The 19,433-nt window shown below is 24.7% G+C and overlaps 1 protein-coding gene across 1 annotated transcript; it reads left to right on the top strand.

Annotated features, from left to right (window-relative positions):
* Nucleotides 1-204: 204 nt before the first annotated feature.
* LOC145829684 (spermatogenesis-associated protein 1-like) lies at nt 205-19,038 on the top strand. Its single transcript, XM_082937541.1, has 14 exons — nt 205-277; nt 1,100-1,206; nt 4,265-4,382; nt 4,850-4,903; nt 5,430-5,721; nt 7,138-7,303; nt 11,847-11,907; nt 14,407-14,466; nt 14,531-14,588; nt 14,712-14,837; nt 15,586-15,679; nt 16,255-16,345; nt 18,117-18,215; nt 18,634-19,038. The coding sequence occupies exons 1-14, from the start codon at nt 230-232 to the stop codon at nt 18,784-18,786; spliced, it is 1,527 nt and encodes a 508-aa protein (XP_082793667.1). The 5' UTR covers nt 205-229; the 3' UTR covers nt 18,787-19,038.
* Nucleotides 19,039-19,433: the final 395 nt, after the last annotated feature.

Here is a 19,433-nt window from a genome sequence, read left to right on the forward strand (position 1 = left end):
GTAAATAAGTTTTGACTATACTTTTTTGATAAGAAAGTGAGTGTAACAACTAGATATGTAGTAAAATTAAACACCTAGACACCTACCAATTGTGTAGTAAACTTTTTTTAGAACTCATTAAGAAGTATTACATCAAACATTTAAAAAGTTTCTTAATTTTAAGTTTTAAACATATTTCAAAAACAATATAATTACTTTACTACAGATAAATATGTGAAAGTTAAAGGTTATGAACAGCAATAAAATTCTTTACACAAGTTCTGAAAATCTTGGTTCTGTAAGTTTTATAACTGATGTTTATGATATTTTAAGTTACTGAATTCGTTCATGTGTTTAGATGTAAATAGTCTGATAGTAGTTTTAGGATTTAAACTTAATAAAGTTTGTTAATTTCATCTTTTAGGTTAATAGATTGCTACTAAAAACCAATGTATCAAATGATTCAACTGAAGTTTTATTTAAGGTTGGTTAAACACAAGGTGGCCATTAAATCAGTATTATTAAGTTAGGTTTAGAATTTTTGTTACTTTCTGGATAGTTAAAAGACTTAAAAATGACTTAAAAGTCAATCTTATCTTCAAAATTATGTTGTTTTTAATCAATTTTAGTTGTGTTTTTTTCTTATGAATTTAGTAATAATACTACTCTTAGTTAAAATTTTTCAATTCTACCCATTAACTCAGGCTTTTTTACGGAGAATTAAGCTATTTTTTTTAACAACCGTTTAAGTAAAGTTCATAAATTTTTAGAATGTTTATTCTAACTCAAAAATAGGAAATATTAAAAAATAGTTTGAATTATTTTGCTTTCATAGAAAACTTTATTACAAAAAAGATTATTCAAATAAAAAGTCTAATTTTTAATTTAAAGTTTTAACCATGTATTATTTCTCTTTTTTCTTTTTTTTTGTCCAAACTATAATAAAGTATTAGCTGAAAACTAAGTGCATCCTTTATAAAAAACGTATATACTTGGAAACCTTTAAATTTGTTTTAGCGTAATAAAGTTTATTAATTATTCTTTTGAATAGTTTAAAGACTAAATAAACATGCAATTAGGTACAAATATCTTAGTAATTTTTATTTTTAACTTATTGCAGTTAGTGGATGTACACATTTCTTATATACCAGTAAACTTGTGGAGTGACAAATACAATTATGCTAACTTGGATATAGTTTCAAGTATTGTTTCTGTAGGTTTTATTAGGTGAGTATATAAATAGACAAAGTTTAATTTTTATTTTTTCATTTACTATTATCAAATAAAAGTTTTATCTGCATTTTACTTCAAATAAACAATACTAACAGGTTTTAATAAATTTTACTTTTTTAACTATAAAATTTATGGAAACTATTGACTAGTGCATTACTTTTTTACTCCATGTTGTAATCTAATTAAAAAATACTTACAAAAACGTTGTTTACAGTTGAAATTTTGTAATTAATCATTTTATTTAATTTAATAATATTTTTTTGTTAATACAAGTTTTGGATATCAACTTTTGAGTTTAAACTTCTGAAGTATTTGCTAAACATAGCTTTGACTGGTATTGAGCATAGATAAGCAAAAAGTTTAGTAATTATATTTAGTTATTTTACTTATATAGAAAATATTAAAATAAATCTGGTAACTTCCTTAATATCTATAACACATTGCTATGTACTTATAAATTAATTACCATTTGGCGTGAATAAAGTGTTAATGTACTTGTTAAAACTATGACTTTTTTTTGACTTTCTTATTGCTTCTTTATTCTAAATATTAAATTAAACTTTTTTTTAATTAAGTTGATAGTATTGTGTACAGTTAAAAATTACATAAAAGCTTTTTAATTAAATTATAATATTGATTATCAATAAACTTTTGCTTGAACATAAGTATACTTACAATTCCCACCCGCACAATTCCCACCCAAGTTTTTTTTTTCTTTATTTAATTATTTTGTGTTTTATTCACATGTTTTTTATTAATTTTTTACTATTACTGTTACCCTTAACCCTCACACTTGGTCAGTAAGCTGTTTTCAGATTTGATAGGGTAGGAATTGATTGCAAATTTGAATTGACCGTCCTTACACTATATACAGGGGTCCAACAAATTAATTTACTATTAAATTGACTATTCCATGAAAGCTTAATAACATAAATGACTTTTTATTAAACAAAAACAAAGTCTTTTTAAAGCTACTTTAAGTATTGAACATTTTAACCAAAGGTACAAACTTATGGAGGGCGATTTTACTATAGTTAGTTTATTTGAAAGTTTAGAACTTCACTAAAATTCTGTAAAGTCTTGAAAGCTTGGGACTTCAATTTTTTAAGAAACCAATCCTTAAATTATTTGAACATTCTGAATGTTACAATGAGTGATAAATGAGTTTAAGTATAAGATATATATTTTAAAAGTTACAGAAAACAGGCTTTATTACTACAAAACATATTTGTTTAAAAAAATGTAAGAGAACACATGTTTCAAGCAATTAGTATTTTAAATAGTAGATTTTGTGCATCTACAAGCAGCTTGCGGTACTCATTTCTGTTAGTTTCTGGTAATTTTCCAGCGTTCAGCTTCCTCAGTACAGGGTAGGATTTGACTAGGAATACTAAATCATTTGCTGTACTTTTAAAAAGAAAAGCCATAGCATGTTCTTACACCTGTACTTGTCCTGCAATCAAGTAGTAAACTTCACAAACATTGTTGTAAAAGAAATACTAGTAACTGGTCTAGCAGATGAGAATACTTGCAATGGAGTACTATGATTTGAACGTCTTGGTGATAAGACATTAGTTTTATTAAGGTAAAGAAAATGGTAGGTGATACGATTGTACAACCTACTGACAAGGTCTCAGTTTCCTAATACTGATAAATCATTGTTTATTCCCTAAAGAACCAAGTTGTAGTATGTGTAGAAAACTGAATAAAAATTCAAATAGAGCAGGAAAAAATTAAAGTGAGGTAATTTTACTCTTGTGTACGCACCTCAAGACAGCTAGAAAGTATGTACTTAAAAAGTCTAAGTTATAAATTCAGTTTTGAAAATAAAGGTTTTGGCTCAAAAGTATGTACTCAAAGAAAGTGTTTACCTAAAAACTGCTTACTCAAGACAAAGATTACTGTATATTCTAGCTTCTGTAAGTAAAAACTGCTGGACAAAGTGTTAGAGAAAAGTACATGATAGAAAAATGAAACAAACAAACTTTTTGTTTGTGGATTAAGCCCATATAGTTTTGATGAGTCTGCTAAAAGAGGTTCAGTTGACATGTGTTTAAATGCTGGTGGAAAATTTTTAGATAAGCATGAAATTAATTTTAGGAAGTCAGTTGTAAAACCAGACAATTTAAAGTTCAAGTTTAAATTAAATATGCCTTAGATATTTAACAAACACAATCCACAAATTGTTTGTGGGTGATCTTGCAACAAAAAAAGTGATGGCTTGAATTTTGACAAGTACTTCCATTTATACGAAGCCATTTTAGACAGCATAGTGATCTTTGACAATGATGTTTGGTAATTTTGTTAAAATAATCATTACTTTGATGAAGGCTTAGTGTATAAAGAATCGAGCCCAAAATACTTGTAAAGTTGTGTCTGTTTATATAAAATGTACTTTGTAATGTTATAAAGTGGATAATAAATAATAAACTTTACCACATGGCCATTGACAACAGCATCCACGAAACCTAAGACCGATTTTGTCCTTATTAGGATTCATCAGGCATGCATAGTCGCGAGAAACGCTGTTGAGATCTGTCCAAGCATATGCACTGAAGCTTCCGTTTGTAAGGGAAGTCCAAAAAATTGGCGCAGCCAAATTGTTCACAGCCAAACGTCTAAGATATTGTCAGCTTATTATGATATTTTAGTCTACACTCATTTTGATCAGTTTTAACCAGAATTTATTTTGACCATCATCAACAAAGTTAAAATGTTTCGCGCCATAAATAATGACCTTCACCTTTGTTATAATGTAAAGAGCACTCTTTACTATTTTAAAACAAAACAACATATTAGTTAAGTGTGTACATATGTTAAATTTTCCCAGAATAGTAATTAAAAAAATACAAAGTTTTTAAAAGTTCAACATATTTCAAAAAAGTTTTAACACAAAACAAATTATTACTTTCTTTTGTTTATAGTTGTTATTACTTTCGAAATATGATCACCAATAAAATGATTATTATATATGAATAGACTGATTTTAAATTGAATTTGCTAATTAATTTAGTTTTTGTTATTGTGTATGCTAACTAAATTTCATATTTAGAGTTCATCCTGGAACAAAAATAAACAAAATTCGCCACTCTATAAATGTTCAACTAGGAAAAGACGTTTTTCCAGAAAAGTATGTGTTTTTAAAGCAAATTGGAAAGCGTCTTGTTCTAGTGAGTTTTATACAAGTAAAAGAATGTATAGTTTTTGTATAATATTTATAAATAAATACAAGCCTCTATACCACTCTAAAAAATTATAACAAATTAACAAAAGAATTGAGTTTATGTGTTAGTTTTTTTCATACTTTAGTAATTAAACTATATCAAGGATTTATAACTGCAAAGACAGTTGGAAGCTTTTTAAAAACTAGTATTTTTTTAACCAGCTTCAAATATTTTTATTTGTTTTATGTAGTTCAGCTTGTTCTGTTAATTTTTGTGTAAGCAAGTAAAATATTATACACAGAAACATGTTTGAATGAGTATAAATATCTTATTACAACTTATTCTTTGAGATATTGACATCTTTTTAATTAAGATAAAGATTAACTGTACGTTTACTAGCTAGATTATAGAAAAATATCCGTCGAAATCAAACATTATTTTGAAAAGTTAATGATTTATTTTAAACTATCAAGGTTAGAGAAAAACAGGAGTTTGATTTAGTCACCAGAAATTTTCTTCCTCCTGAAGTGAGTTTAAAATTATTTGTATGTATACTGCTTTTTTATCTTGCAATAAAAAACTACCAGTTGTTTTTTATTAAGATACATTTTTAGTCTAGTTATAGTTAGGTTTTAAAACTGAATAGTTTTTGATAAAATATTTTCGATTTAATTTGCTTTCCTTATTAGGGTAAACCTATAACAAAAACAGAAAGGAACTGCCATTAAATTTTTTTTATCTTTTTGACATTAGCTTACTAATTTTAAAAACTTACTTTTTTTATATCATATTTAAATTAATTGGCTATTTTTATGAAAATTTTTTAATGTTTAAAATTTGTGAATTAAGCTTATAAACTTGTAGAGAATAAACATATTTTCGAAAAAAAAAAGATATTGTTTTTGAGCTAATTAATTAATTTCATAGATAAATGTTTTTTTATTTCTATTATGTTATGCTAGTTTAAAGTATTTTGATATTTTCGTTTAAACAAGTGATAAGCATCAAGTAGAGTTCCCACTAACTTTGTAATATTTGATACAATTCTCAAAGAGTCTAGCTCCTGAGTTGTACATCCTACCAAAGCAACCTCCACTCTGGAACTCCTTAGCTTTTTCCGTCCTTCCTCCCATAACTCAACAAAATCACCCTCCTTCTTCTCCTGAAACTCCTCAGCCGCAATCTTCCCGGATTATGAAGTCATCACCGTTGCCATCAGTGGGGTCACCTGTGCCTTCAGTTCGTCACCATCGCACATCAGTAGTCAGCAACAAGAATTTGGATTACCTTCCTGAAAATTCAGTGGTTAGTGAAGTCCTTCAAATGGAAGAAGATTACGTTCAAGGTACGCTGGTTTTAACTTTTTTGTTGTTGTTGTTGGATTACATATGTTTTAAATGGAAGTTTTTTTTTAATTTTTGAAGGTTTTTACCTAGGTTTCTATTTCCTCAGGCTAGTTAGGCAAACTCCAACTGAGGCTAGTTTGTATATATTAAACTAATCTTGTTCCAAAATTGTGTTTTATTTCGCTTTTATGTATAAGTAACTTAAACTGAAAGATTGACTTTTATTTGCTCAACTATAAGTGTTTAAAAAAGGTCTTTTTTTGGAATACTATGATTTAAATAGCAAATTTTACATGTATTTTTGTAAAAGACATCTTGTAAACCTATAATGGTTACAGGGTTGCCACAAAACCTTGAATCCTTGAGAAACATGTAATTTGACAATTTAGGCTAAAAAACCTGAAATTTTTAACAATTTTTACATGTTAAGTAGTAAAGTTTTGATTTGAAACAAAAAATTTATCATATGCATAAAAATTTTTTGTCATCATCAAAGATTTTTTTATTGAGAAATTCATTTAAAGTAGCTTTACAGTATCTTTTCAATTTTGTTATACTATTTAAGACAGTTTTTAACCTTAAACTTAACTTTAAACTAAAAATATACCCGAAAACGTGTACTTTCAAAAACCTGGAAAAAATTCAAAAAATCAAGAAGATTTTATCTTAAAAACCAGTGGCAACCCTATGGAGTTTAAACCATATAAGCAATTTTCTTTGCGTTTAATAAAGGCTTAGCAAAACTAAAAACAATATATAAAAGTTAAAACCATTTGATATGGTTCATTTAAATGTATAGAATATATAAACTATAGTTTAAAGAGTTATAAAAAAAAATTTGTAGAAGGAAAAAATTAAAGCGTATAACTGTTTATTTTTTGTATCTTTAGTTTTTGGAAAATTGAGAAGTTCGTATATTTTAGTTATAACTATGCGCTTTTGAACCGAAAAAAACAAGTTTTTAGTAAAAAGACCTTGTTCAATTTTCTTAAAACTTTCACTATTTTAGATCAAACTAAATACAGTTGATTACCTCGATTGTTACAACAGCTATCCATAAAACATAAGTTATATATTTTTTATTAATCTGTTAGTGATTAAATGTTTTTATATGAATTGAACCAGTTAAATTGATTTAGATAGAAGTGAATGTTGTATAACATTTAAACCTTTTACTTTAATTTTTTCAAATGTAAATGTGTATAACATTTTGTAAATATAAACAATGATTGTTTTTAAACTCATTTTTTATCCCTTATCCTTTTTCATCTGTGTAATATACTTTTGTAGAACTTCAATAGAGTATGTCATGTAATAATAAAAAAGTAATAAACTTTGTTATTTTAATTAAACTTTTCTAAAACTAAAATCAACAAAAGTTTTTGTTATTATATATTTTTTGAAAAAAAAAAAAGAAGATAGTACTGAGGCTGAATTAAATTTGCCAAACGAACAAGACTCTGGCTTTATGGATCCAACTGAAACTAACAACAACAATGAAGTTGTAGCGCAATCCTCTGGAAGTAATCTGGATGAAGCAGAAGAACAAGTAGAAGACGTACTTATGAGCTCTTTGAATAGGTTTTATGTTTTTCCATTTACCACTCATTTCTATACATATCATATATGAACATTAGTTGTTGAGCATTAGTTGTTCAAAAGTTATGTTCTTGAATTTACTATTTATTGAAATATTTTTAGTATCATAAAACTAGAAAAAGATAAATGAATATTTTTTTTAATTAATTTCAAATTTTTATAGAAGTGTAGTACAAGTTTTGAATTTTTTATAATCAAATCAATTTTTTAAAGAATTATAATTAGCTAGTTTTTGAAAGTTCAGTTTAATCTAAACTCTATATACATGTAACTCCTAAGTTTTTTATTCAACTTGCAAATTTTTTAAAAATGTTAATTTTTTTAGAAATCTTATAAAAGAACTACTTATAATTATATATTTAAGAAAATTTTAATATCTAATGAACATATAATATATAACATATGATTCGAGTAAAAATACCAATTTTATTGTAAATTATTCACTAATTACTACTGTATTTTACTTATACACCAGAGTTTTTTTATGTTTAACAGAAATAAAGTTATCTAAGAATAAGTGCCTTATTTAATTTTTATTTGAGTTATTTCAATAAAATCGATAGTGTTTAGTTTTTAGCAAAAATACAATTGTATAACTATTTTTATTAATGTCACATATGTTGAAGATTTGTTCAACCAAGTAATCATTATAAATCTCTATTGATGTATACAAATTTTACATACAACAAACTTTAATTTATATATTTGTACAGTTTTGTCATTTCTTGGTTTTAAAGATAAGCTGAAATATGCTTGCTGATTTTTTTTAGGTACAAATATTACAAGAGTAGTTTTTTATATTTTTAAGTTTTAGTAATATATAATTGTTGTTTCAGGCATAAAGGTAAGATAAATAAGACAGAAATTATTTAAAAAAAAATTTCTGACTTTAGCTACAAAGTATTTAAACTTCTTATATAAATAAAGAGTATATGAATAAATACAAAATAGAGTTTGTCTTTTAGTTTGACCGTTTCCTTAAAATCTATGCTGGTAAAAATCAAAGTTTACCTAAAAAATGTGTTACTTAAAATTTTAAAACTTTTTGAAAACCTTTAGAATAGTTATGTATTTTTTTTTTGTAGAGTATTTTGCAAGTTATTAAAATATAATATGTTTTATACAAAACACTATAATGTAATACTTGTTTAATAAAAATATTTTATTTATTAGTATTTTAATTGTTTTTCTATAACGGTTATGAAGTTTAAATGAGTACATGAACTGTTTTTATTTAGTTTTACATAAAGCGAAAAAACTTACCATAACTTTTGTTTTATCTTTGGAATAATATACTCAAGTAAGCCGTAAATCCGGGGTTAAACAAATTCCAGTTATCTATTAATTTAGACAGTTAAACAATTTTATTCAATCAGAAAAGCTCTATAGCTCAGAAATAAACTGTCTTCTTTTCAGATGAATGTGCATTACACAGACTCTATTATTTTAATCATAAAAACAATCTGGAGCACCTTAACATTAATGACGCATACAAAGTTGCATTTTTGGAACAACCAAGTTTTAAGAATCTAGACTATAGAAAACATTTTTAAATGAATAAACTAAAATCAAGCATTAACTTAGCTAAAACATCATACAGTGGTTTGTAGAGGGTTACAACAATAAAAATACATTTTAGTAAGATAATGCTTTTTTTTCATAAATATAAATTCATTATTTTATGTGCATTTGTACTTTTATTACTTTTTATAAATTTATACTTTTGATTTTATTGAAACTACTATTTAAATTTAATTTAAATATAAATTGAAATGTTTTTTGCAGTGTAGTAGAAAAAATAGTTTTTGTAGATTAGTATAGTTTATTTTATTTATTTTTAACAGTTTTTCCTATGTTTTTTAACCTTTGTGTTTTTGTTTTTATTTTTCACATCCGTTTGCTACATTGATAATGTCAATAAATGATGAAAGCTTTGTGAGTAAATAGTTTGGTTGGTATTTAATTAGACAGTTTATTTTTAGCTATATAGCTTTTCTAATCTTGTGAAACATAAACACAATTTACAACTATTAATATTTTAATTTAAAAAGGTTTTTTCTTATAAGTACAGGGTTCGTGCGCGTCAGGCTAAATCAGTTTTTTTGAAAAAAGTTGAAAAACGTCAGGCTAAATCAGTTTTTTATTTAAAAATTGGAGAATATCAGTTTTCTCAGTTCAAGTGCTTGAAAATTTTGATTAAAAACAATTGAGAAATCTTTTTAAGATCAAATTGGGATGTAAATTTATTTCTAAATAAAAATTTAGTTATTAAAGAAAAAATCAGTCAGTATTTGTAAAAATAAATGCATTTGTTGAATCTCTAAAAAAAATTTAAGAATCTTCATTATTTTGTTGTGAGTAGATTATATAAGTCATAATTATGAAAATTCATAAAAAAAAACACAGTTTAAACATTACAGTTTAGTTCAACAACTTAGCTGTTTGTTTAAATTTGTTTACATCAGATATGTTTTTCAGAGCTTAGTTGGTTGAACTGTTTTAATTTCTTATTTAAAGGCTTTATACCAAATACTTTTTAGATTAAAACTATAAGCAGTTTATTCATATGTTTTACTGTGTGTTCAAAGTTATTAGACATATTATAACACTAAAACTTAGCTTTTAGATACAAGTACTTAGTTTTGTGGGAGTACAAATTTTAGGTACAATATATTTTTCTTTACAAGAACAAAATATTAAAGGTTTTTTTTAATTTAAGTGTAAGCTTTTTAAATCTGATATGACATCAAGAATCACAGGAGTACAAATTTTAGGCACAATTTATTTTTCTTTACACGAACAAAATATTTAAGGTTTTTTTTTTAGTTTAAGTGTAAGCTTTTTAAATCTGATATGACATCAACAATCACTATATTTATTTAGAGTTTAGGATTTATAATTATATATAAATTTTAAGTACTAGCCAAAATACTATAAAAAATAATTTTTACTTATTTTTAATACTCGTGTAAGCGTTTCATTTTAAATTTTAATAAAATACGACAATGCACGTTGTTTTATTATAAGTCTTCTGTTTATAATATTTTTACTTAGTGCTTAATTAAATTGAAAGATTGTGTTAAGTAATATATATTAAATTTTTACACTAGTAATAGATTAGATATAACACGTTTTATAAAACTTATCACTGAATTTGTTATGTTAAGGGCATAGGGGATGGGGTTCAATCACCTTTTTCACAATTTAGTCTTATTTTATTGAGTTGTAACTAAGCTATGAGTTGCTTTCAACAGATTTTTAAAGCTCAACATATTTTTGAGATAAAGCTGGTTGAAGTCGGAGATTACAATAGTACTAATCAAGACCCCCCAATACCTAAAACGACTTCTAAAGGGTATTTTCCTTACTTTGAAAATATGTCAGGCTAAATTGGTCTCAGTCAGGCTCAATGAAAAAAATTTCGCGCACGAACCCTGTAAGTACATCATTACTTATTAAAAAAATGTTTACAAAGCACTTTTCTTTTATCGAAAACAAGTACATTGCAAATGATATGTCAAACAATAGTTGAGAGCTAAACATACTGCTTATTATTACGTCACAATAATTGAAAACTTGTGAATAAGGTTATTCTTGTCATTTGTTTAATGGTACGCACAATCATCTTTTTAAGAATATTTACAATTTCTGTTTGTTTTGACAACACGAAGTTTGTAGATTAAACAGTTCACTTAAAAAATTAATTAAACTTCCACAAATTAATGAAATACTCATGAATGCAAATTTTTCTTAAAAGTACAGAGTACTAAAAATGTTTTATATTGTTTTACAATTTCAGAATAATAATAACTAAAAATGTTTACAAAGCACTTTTCTTTTATCGAAAACAAGTACATTGCAAATAATATGTCAAACAATAGTTGAGAGCTAAACATACTGCTTATTATAGCAACTATATATTAGGAATAAAACAAGACATTTAACTTTATAAGCAATTCTTTGTTTTTTAAGATGTGTGTATTCGTATATATAATTGTCTATGTAAGTTTTCGAACATAGATTAAAAACAAAAAAATATTAGTTTAAAAAGAAACTAAGTTGTACGTTTTTTAAAATCAATTTTTAAGTTTGTCATTGTGAACTAGGCTTTTTAATCTAACAAGTTTTTAATAATAAAATGTTTATTAAAACTATAAGGAATGTTGTTATCATTAAAGGACAACAAGAGTTTTTTTAGTTTAATTTTTCAATTCAGTTCTTCAAAGTTTTATTTATCCATTATGAGGTAAATTTTTTTTATCAGTACTGATCTTAGTATTTTTTTGACAAAATTTTATACTTTAATTTATTTAATTTAAATACTATTACTCTTGGTAATTTTATTAAGTCTTAAATAGGTTAAATTTTTATTGAGTACACTTAATTTCAAAAAAATATTAAATTAATAATTTATAAGTTAATAAAATATATACAAAATCAATCCAACAGCTTATAGAAAGTAATTTTACTAATTGAACTTAACAAAAAGTATGTGTTTTTTTTTTAAATTTCTTACTATTTTTAGGCAAATCTCAGAAGAACTTCCTCAAAATTCTAGTTACCACCTTGATGCTTCATCGGATTCGGTAGGTAATAAAAATGATAAAACAGATTTATACAAATTAAGAATAAAACATTTAATGCCCGTTGATAGCTTGATAAATTATCGTGTTAAGTCATCTACACCGACAAACAAAGCAGTAAACTCTTCAAGGATCAAATATAAAACTAGTAGTGTAAAAGATGACATGTTTCATGAGCACAATGTTTATAGAGTCGTACAAGAAAGTAACATAATTGCTGATGATAGTGTTTCTATCAGTAGTGGTATTATGACAGCGTCAGATTTTAATGAAAACATAGATGAAACGGCTTTCTATAAAAACAAGGTAAAAAGTGCAAAAGAAAAAGATTTAAAAATTTACAAGTTTAGCAAACACGAACAAATAGATCAAATAAAAACTCCCCAATTTACCAAACGCGACTATAAAAAGGTTGAGTTTGAAAGTAGTTCAATCGATATGATAAACACCAATAACGCAACACGCATTTCTTCAAATGACAAAATATCAGGAAAAATTAATGAAAATGATCTGAAAAGAAAACAACAAACAGCATGGAGCAGCAATTTTGCCAAAAATGTGCCAAAAACACTCAAGCTTCCACGCAGAAAGAAATTTTCTGGAGTAAAAAGCAAACTTAACCCAGGTGCTATTGTCACATCTACTAATTATGGAAAAGATTACCAGAGTATTGAAGCAAAGCGAAAAAAAGTATTAAAAGAAAGTCTAAAAGAGTATGAAACAAAGGAAAAGGTTCATTATTGAGCACTGCTAGCACTACACGCTGCAATCATCATTAAATATTCACCATAGCTATAATTACATTTGGCCTTAATTTATCACATTAAAGTTATTGTCTTATATCATTATAAATATTTCTTAACTTTTATAAAAAGCTGAAAAACGCTTTTTTTAGAAAGCAAGCAATTGTAAAACATTGCAATTTTAAATATATTTTTTCGTTATACCCTTTTTGATAATGAAAATGAATTTATACCTTTTCATAAGAGGCTCTTAAAATGAAAAATTAAAAAACTTTACTTGTTTAAATGAAATAAAAAATTTTTAAGTAGAGTTTGTATATTTTTTATTTTAAGAGCCTCTTATGTAAAGGTATAAATTCATTTTCATTCTTAAAAGCTAGCAAAATAATGTACTAAATGTTTTTTTTAAGTCTTCTAATATTTACATAGTTTATTAATTTTTGCATATTTTTAAGCAAATTTAATTGAAAAGTTATAATAGCATTGATATAACTTATATACATATTAGTAGTTCCTTAGTGAAATTTTTCTTAAAGTTCTGATTTAAGAGATACAATCTAAAAATTAACTAGTTTTTTAAGTGATATTTTAATCTAGACTGTTTTTTTACACAAAAAGTTAATTATTTTAGATTATTTAACTACTTAATAGTAAAGTTTAAAGTATTCTTGTGAAAGTTATTTATAAGGGTTATATATGAAGTAAAATAATTACTTTTTCTAAGTGATGTTATTTTATCCCTACTACATGATTTTTTTTTCATATTAGTTTTCTAAGCAATCAAATGCAGTAAGGCAATTGAAAATTAACTTTTATTACAAAATACATAACAGGTTTTATGTATTTTAATATAAACTTTACTCTTTGATAAGTATAACCTAAAAAACTGATTGAATTTTTAAATAAAAATTTTATAACAAAAAAACTAAAAAAAACTGTTTTTTTGTTTATTTTTTATATAAAATTTTTATTTAAAATTTTTTTTAAAATTCCTTCCGACAGAATTTTCTAAATATATCAAGGAACATTTCCTGAAAATTTGAGGTAGTTATCTCAAAAAACGTAGGAGACGATAGATTTTTAGTGAAATAGTCTATTTTTGCCGTTTTAGTTTGCGCTTCCCATAAGGATCCTAATGTTGCCCCCGACTTTGACCGGCTATATCTCAAAAGTTATTTTGAACTTTTAAAATCTGTAAAAAGCATCTTGTAGCTTCGTAAAAATTATATAAAATAAGATTTAAAACCAAAAAAGGGTGTTTACCCCCCCTAGGCCAAAGGAGCGGTCAAAACAGTTTTTAAAAATAAGTTATACAGGTGTTTTTAAAAAAATTGAAAGTTTAAGCTATAGTTAATTTTTCATATTAAATAAAATTTGGCGTTTGAGATATAATAACTTCTGCAAAAAGTTTCGTAAAAAACGTATGCATGTAAATTTTTGCAGAAATTTAATAAATAACTAAAAGTTTATCTACTTTTGTATTTTTTTTAGTTAAGAACTTCAAAATTTTTTACCAAAAAAATTACTCCTAGTTTAGAAAAGCAAAAAACACGAAAAAAAAAAGTTTGTATAAATCTCTGAAAACATTTTTTATCTATAGAAATTTCTGTATGTAGACAGAAATATAACAAGCAAGTAATAAAAATGTAAATTGTTCATTTTAGCTTAGTTAGTTCACTCTTTTTTTCTATATTTTTATTATTTTTTTAATGTTATTTTGAATCTCTCACTGTGCAATATATCAAAAAAATTATAACAGGTATCCAAAATTCCGAAGTCAAATCATAGTTCAGTACATCTATCATTTAAAAATACTCTGGTATAACTTTTAACTATTTTTATAAAATTAGTTTGGTAGTTGTTTAATGTATTTTTTGTAACAGAGCTCATCAAAAAGTACACTCAAGTCTTCTAACAGTTTATCTACAGAAAAGCCTAATAGTTAAGTTATAGAACTGTATATTTATACAACTTATGTATTTTTAGTCAGTTAAATTTTAAAAACATTTCCAAATAGTCAAAAAACTACTGATATTTTTATATTACGAAATATCTTATTTTTAGGGTTGGAATTATTAGCTATACTTGAAAAACTGAGAAATGAAAGGAAGCTTAAAGAAAAAGAAAGGGAAGGTGTTATGAGGATTGCTAAAAATAATCAATTGAAACTAAACCAAAAAAGAAACAAATGTAAGCAATTTTTAAATCTGACTAATACAACATATTTTCATGAAAAGTTTTGATAAGTACTCAGTATAGTTTGTACAACAAGATTAAATTTATTTCATAATACGTAGTTGCTATGAATATGTAACAGTTTTTGGTTTTCTAATAATAATAAAAGCATTTTGTGAATTGATAAAGAAGCAGATTAAACAAAAAAAAAATCCTTTTTAAAATTAAAAATGTTGATGTTAGTTCGTTTTTCCCATGTGATTTTTTATTGGCTTTAAAAGTTATCTTAAATAACGTGGCACACGGAATACTTATTCAAGAAAAATTGGCCCAAAACTTACAAAAGGCTGCCAAACCCTGAATTACACTAAAATATCTGAATTCTTACCCTTTTATCTGATATGGTATAGTCCCATTGTAAAATACAATTTGAAAACTCATAACACTTGAATTTTTTTTTCTAATTGCTTTATTTTATTATTATTAATCTCGTAGGTGTTTTTACGACAACTTAAAGGTAAAGTGAAGGTCATATAACTTAAAACGCCACCTGGAAACTTCTAAAGATTTTATTTAAGGGTTGTTTAAAAAAACTAAAACAAATGTTTTTGAAAATTGCTTTAAGTACTGATTGTATGTATTTAAAATTAAAGCTTTGCTTTAAAGTTCAGGTTAAAGAGTTTTGTATACATTACATATACTATTCCTGTTGATTTATTTTGCTAATTTTTGCTGCTATTTTTCATCTACTTTTAACTTATAGCAAAGGATTTGTGGAAACGAAGATTTTTTGAAGAAAAGAAGAAAACTGCTCCCTTGGCAGATGTTTACAAAGACTTAAGAAATGAGTACGAAACGTTAGTTTTAAAGTATTTGTCTGGTTTAAGCTTTAGCCAGTTACATGACAATTCAAATTCTTTTATTTTTAAAGGGGAACAACTCAAAAAGTAACATATTTTTGAAAAAAATTAAAATGCGTATGTAGTTCAAATCAATACCTAAAAACAGTTTTTTTGTTTAAAAAAAACATTTATTACAAAATAACTTTGAAAATTAATAAAAACTACTATATTTTAGAAACTAATTGTAAAAACTCTCCGAAAATATTTAGAATTATTCGGAGAAAAAAAAAGTGTCTTTAAAAAAAGTGTAAAATTAACAAGACCTACGTACACATTTTTTATTTTTCTTGAAAGTATTTTACTATTTATTTGACTTACTATTTTTTTAAGTTTGAAATGTTCAAACTTGTATTGTCCTGCTTCAACCCCTTTTACTTTTTCAAACGTTTTCATCTTTACTTCTAAATTTTGGCAATTTTTACCCTTAAAGACCAATGTCATAACTTTTTATTTATTTATTTTTTTATAGTCAATTTAAGTTGTTTTTATATTGTGAAAATTGTTTAATATTTTTTTTATGTTTTTATTAGTAAACAAAGAAGATTGATGCAACTGCCGGAGATACAATCAGCAAAGTTCAAAAATAACTTCAGTAGGCATATTGTTTTGCCTTCAATAAAGGTTTTTTTTTAGAATTGAAATACCTACTTTTTAATATTTAATGATGTTCAAATCTTATATTTATAATGTGTTTATAAATGTTATTTATGATTTTAGATAGTATTGTTGCTTTCGACTTACCAAGTATAATTATGTTTATTTCTTGGTTGTAAAATATTATTCTTTGATGTTTTAAGTATCTTTATATATATATTTTTTCAATTTTTCTAAGTAATTTAAAACGCAAAAAGAACCATATTTTAATTAATGATTTTTTCATTTAGTTTTCAACAACTTAAAGTTTTTTTAAAATTATCTTATAAACTTTAAAAAATTAAAAACTAATTAAGTTTGCGCAGTCTACTTAAGAATAGTTTTTTTTTTACTTCTGACGTTTTAAGTTATAAAATTAAAGCTTAACGTCATATAGCGGTCTACCAAGTTGATCTTGTTTTTAGAGTTTTATCTTAGCTGTCAGACAATTCTAACTGGTTAACAAAATTCAAAGTAACTTTCAAAATATAAAGGATTAAATTCAGCGAGTTCAATAGGTTTCTTGTGGAAAGCAAAAAAAAAAGACTATATTAAATATTACAAATGTATTCTATTAACTTTCTAAGTTATCTTTTTATTTAATATCCACAGTAAGTCCCATTACTGTTATTTAAATCTTTCTCCAAAGATTTTTAGTTTTAAATTAGAAATAAATATAGTTATGTAAATATTTGACACTTTATAAGAAATATTTTCTGTTATCTTGAGTTCTAGAATAAAAAAAAAGCTTTATTAAATCTCTAAGATAATTATTTATAATGAAAAAGTTTCAGTTTATACGTTTGTTTTTATCAGAAACTTTTTACAAAAACAATTATATCTCAAAATTGTAAATTCAAGTTTTTATTTGAAATTAAATGTACTAATAACTTGTAATTTAAGCTTTCTTATAAGATCTTTAAAAATGTCCCTACCTCCTATTTTGTTTGGCATTCGCGAAAATTTATTTAGTTACTAATAGTTTTTTTCTGTACTAAATCATCAAAACAGTTTAAACGAGTGTAAGTAATGTAGAAACTTTTTCATTCATTCGTACCTTTTTGGATTTTAAATGTTGGTTTAAAAAACTCTTGGCAGTTCTTTCTATAAAATTTATGTAAAGTTTTGTTCATACCACTTCAATCCTCAAACTTCAAGCTTTTGGTAGACTGAGACCCGGGTTTTGTTTTAATTAAAACTCGTCAGTCAGTCGCAACCAAAGAAGCCTGCAGTCGTCAATCTACAAACAGTGTATCACATGCAGGCTTCTTTGGATTTAAATTTTAGATGGATACACTAAAAACTATTAAAATTCTTTAGTTTTGCATATATTCACATCTTTTATCTTTTTTGAGCAAATTTTGAATAAATTAATAATTTATCGTTGTCTTTGTATCTTTTTTATCTCATAATCGTGTATTATTAATTAGATCAATATCTTTTAGGTTGTTAAAGTATTAACACTATCATTTACCTTAAAAAATATATATTCGGTCAATATTTTTAGTGATGAGCTGTATGTTTTTATAAATACTCGATCAAAAAACTTTTTTTGAAGTTTTTACGGAAGGTATATAAGTATAGTTATTCATTTGTCTAAAAATATTTTTGTTAATTTATACTACAGTGAATGCTATGTAGCTAAAAAACTCAAATTCTTTTTTTTTGTTATCAAATTTAGACAAATATGTTACATAGTTTATAAAGATATTTGTATGTGTATATATAAATATATAAAACTAATCTAAAAGTTTTATAGAACTCAAGTAAAATAGAAGCTGGTAAACTTCAGTACGAAATACAAATGACAAAAAGACAAGTTGAAGCAGCTAAAAACAAGTTAACAGGAGAAATGAAGGTTTGATTTCAAATTAACTTATTGTTAAAAGAATTTAAAACATAATATTGTAAATAAATTATGTGAATAGTTAGTGTGTAGCTCGATGACCGAATGGTTTTTCTATACACCAAGTCCTTTGACTAAAATTTTTAAGAAAATATTTTTGTTGTGTTCAATGAACTATATATGTATGGAATGTTCTAATTTTATATACTTTTAAAGTAAGTTTTGAATAATTAGCTATACATTTTTTTAGTAGTTTTTTAGATAGTTTGCAAAAACTTATCCTTTTAAAATATAAATTTAGTTTAGTTATTTCATTAAAGTAATTTCTATTTAACAAAAATGTTCTACAATATATATTTTTTAATTATAATTATAAGCAAATTTTTTATAAACATTTAATGCTCTTCATTGCTTTTAAAACTATTTCTAGCTACGACATCAAGCTGAAAACGATGTGAAAATTTTGAGAGAAGAACTACTTAGTAAGAAGATAAGAGCTAACGTGGCCTACCGGGATCTTGAGAAAGCAAGAAATGTTTATTTTTATAAAAACGAATCAGATCTAAGAAAAAGATTTGTTTGAGGACTTCATTAAGTTTTGAAGTTTAACATAATTTTATTTTGAACTTAAAACTTTTTATGCTTTAATATGTACAGTATACATATACAATAAATGTATAAGGTATATTTGTATTTAATATTGAATATTGTTAACTGTGGTAAGGTGTTTTATATTTTTTGAACGTCCAAATTATTGGTTTTCGCATAACTACCTTATTGAGAGATTTTTTAGATTTTGAATCATGTACTATTTCAATAAAAAACGTCTTTTACTTTATGCGTAGGGGATTTTGATCACTTCGTACTTTTTAGATTTTAATATGCGAACTTTTGTTTACCTAGTATTAGTATGTGGATGTTATTAATCATATTTTAAATGATTGTTTTGTAAATTATATTCTTTGAATTAAACAAAGTTTTACGAATAAAGGTTTATAACTGTATTAGTTTGTTGAAATACTTTTATTATCCTATTTCAATGGTAAAAAAATCAAAATTAATTTTTAAACAGTTGTCTTTTAGTAAAAAAAAACAGTAAGACTTTATAAAATTATACAGTATATAATATAAAACAAAATCATGGTTTTTACCATAAGTTTCAGAATCTTGAAAAGCTTTAAAAATTTTAACATAATTTTTTCTGGTTTTAAGAACTTAAAATTACCACAA

This window comes from Thalia democratica, chromosome 2, assembly GCF_965202585.1.
Source record: "Thalia democratica chromosome 2, ktThaDemo2.hap1.1, whole genome shotgun sequence".
Lineage (NCBI taxonomy): Eukaryota > Metazoa > Chordata > Thaliacea > Salpida > Salpidae > Thalia > Thalia democratica.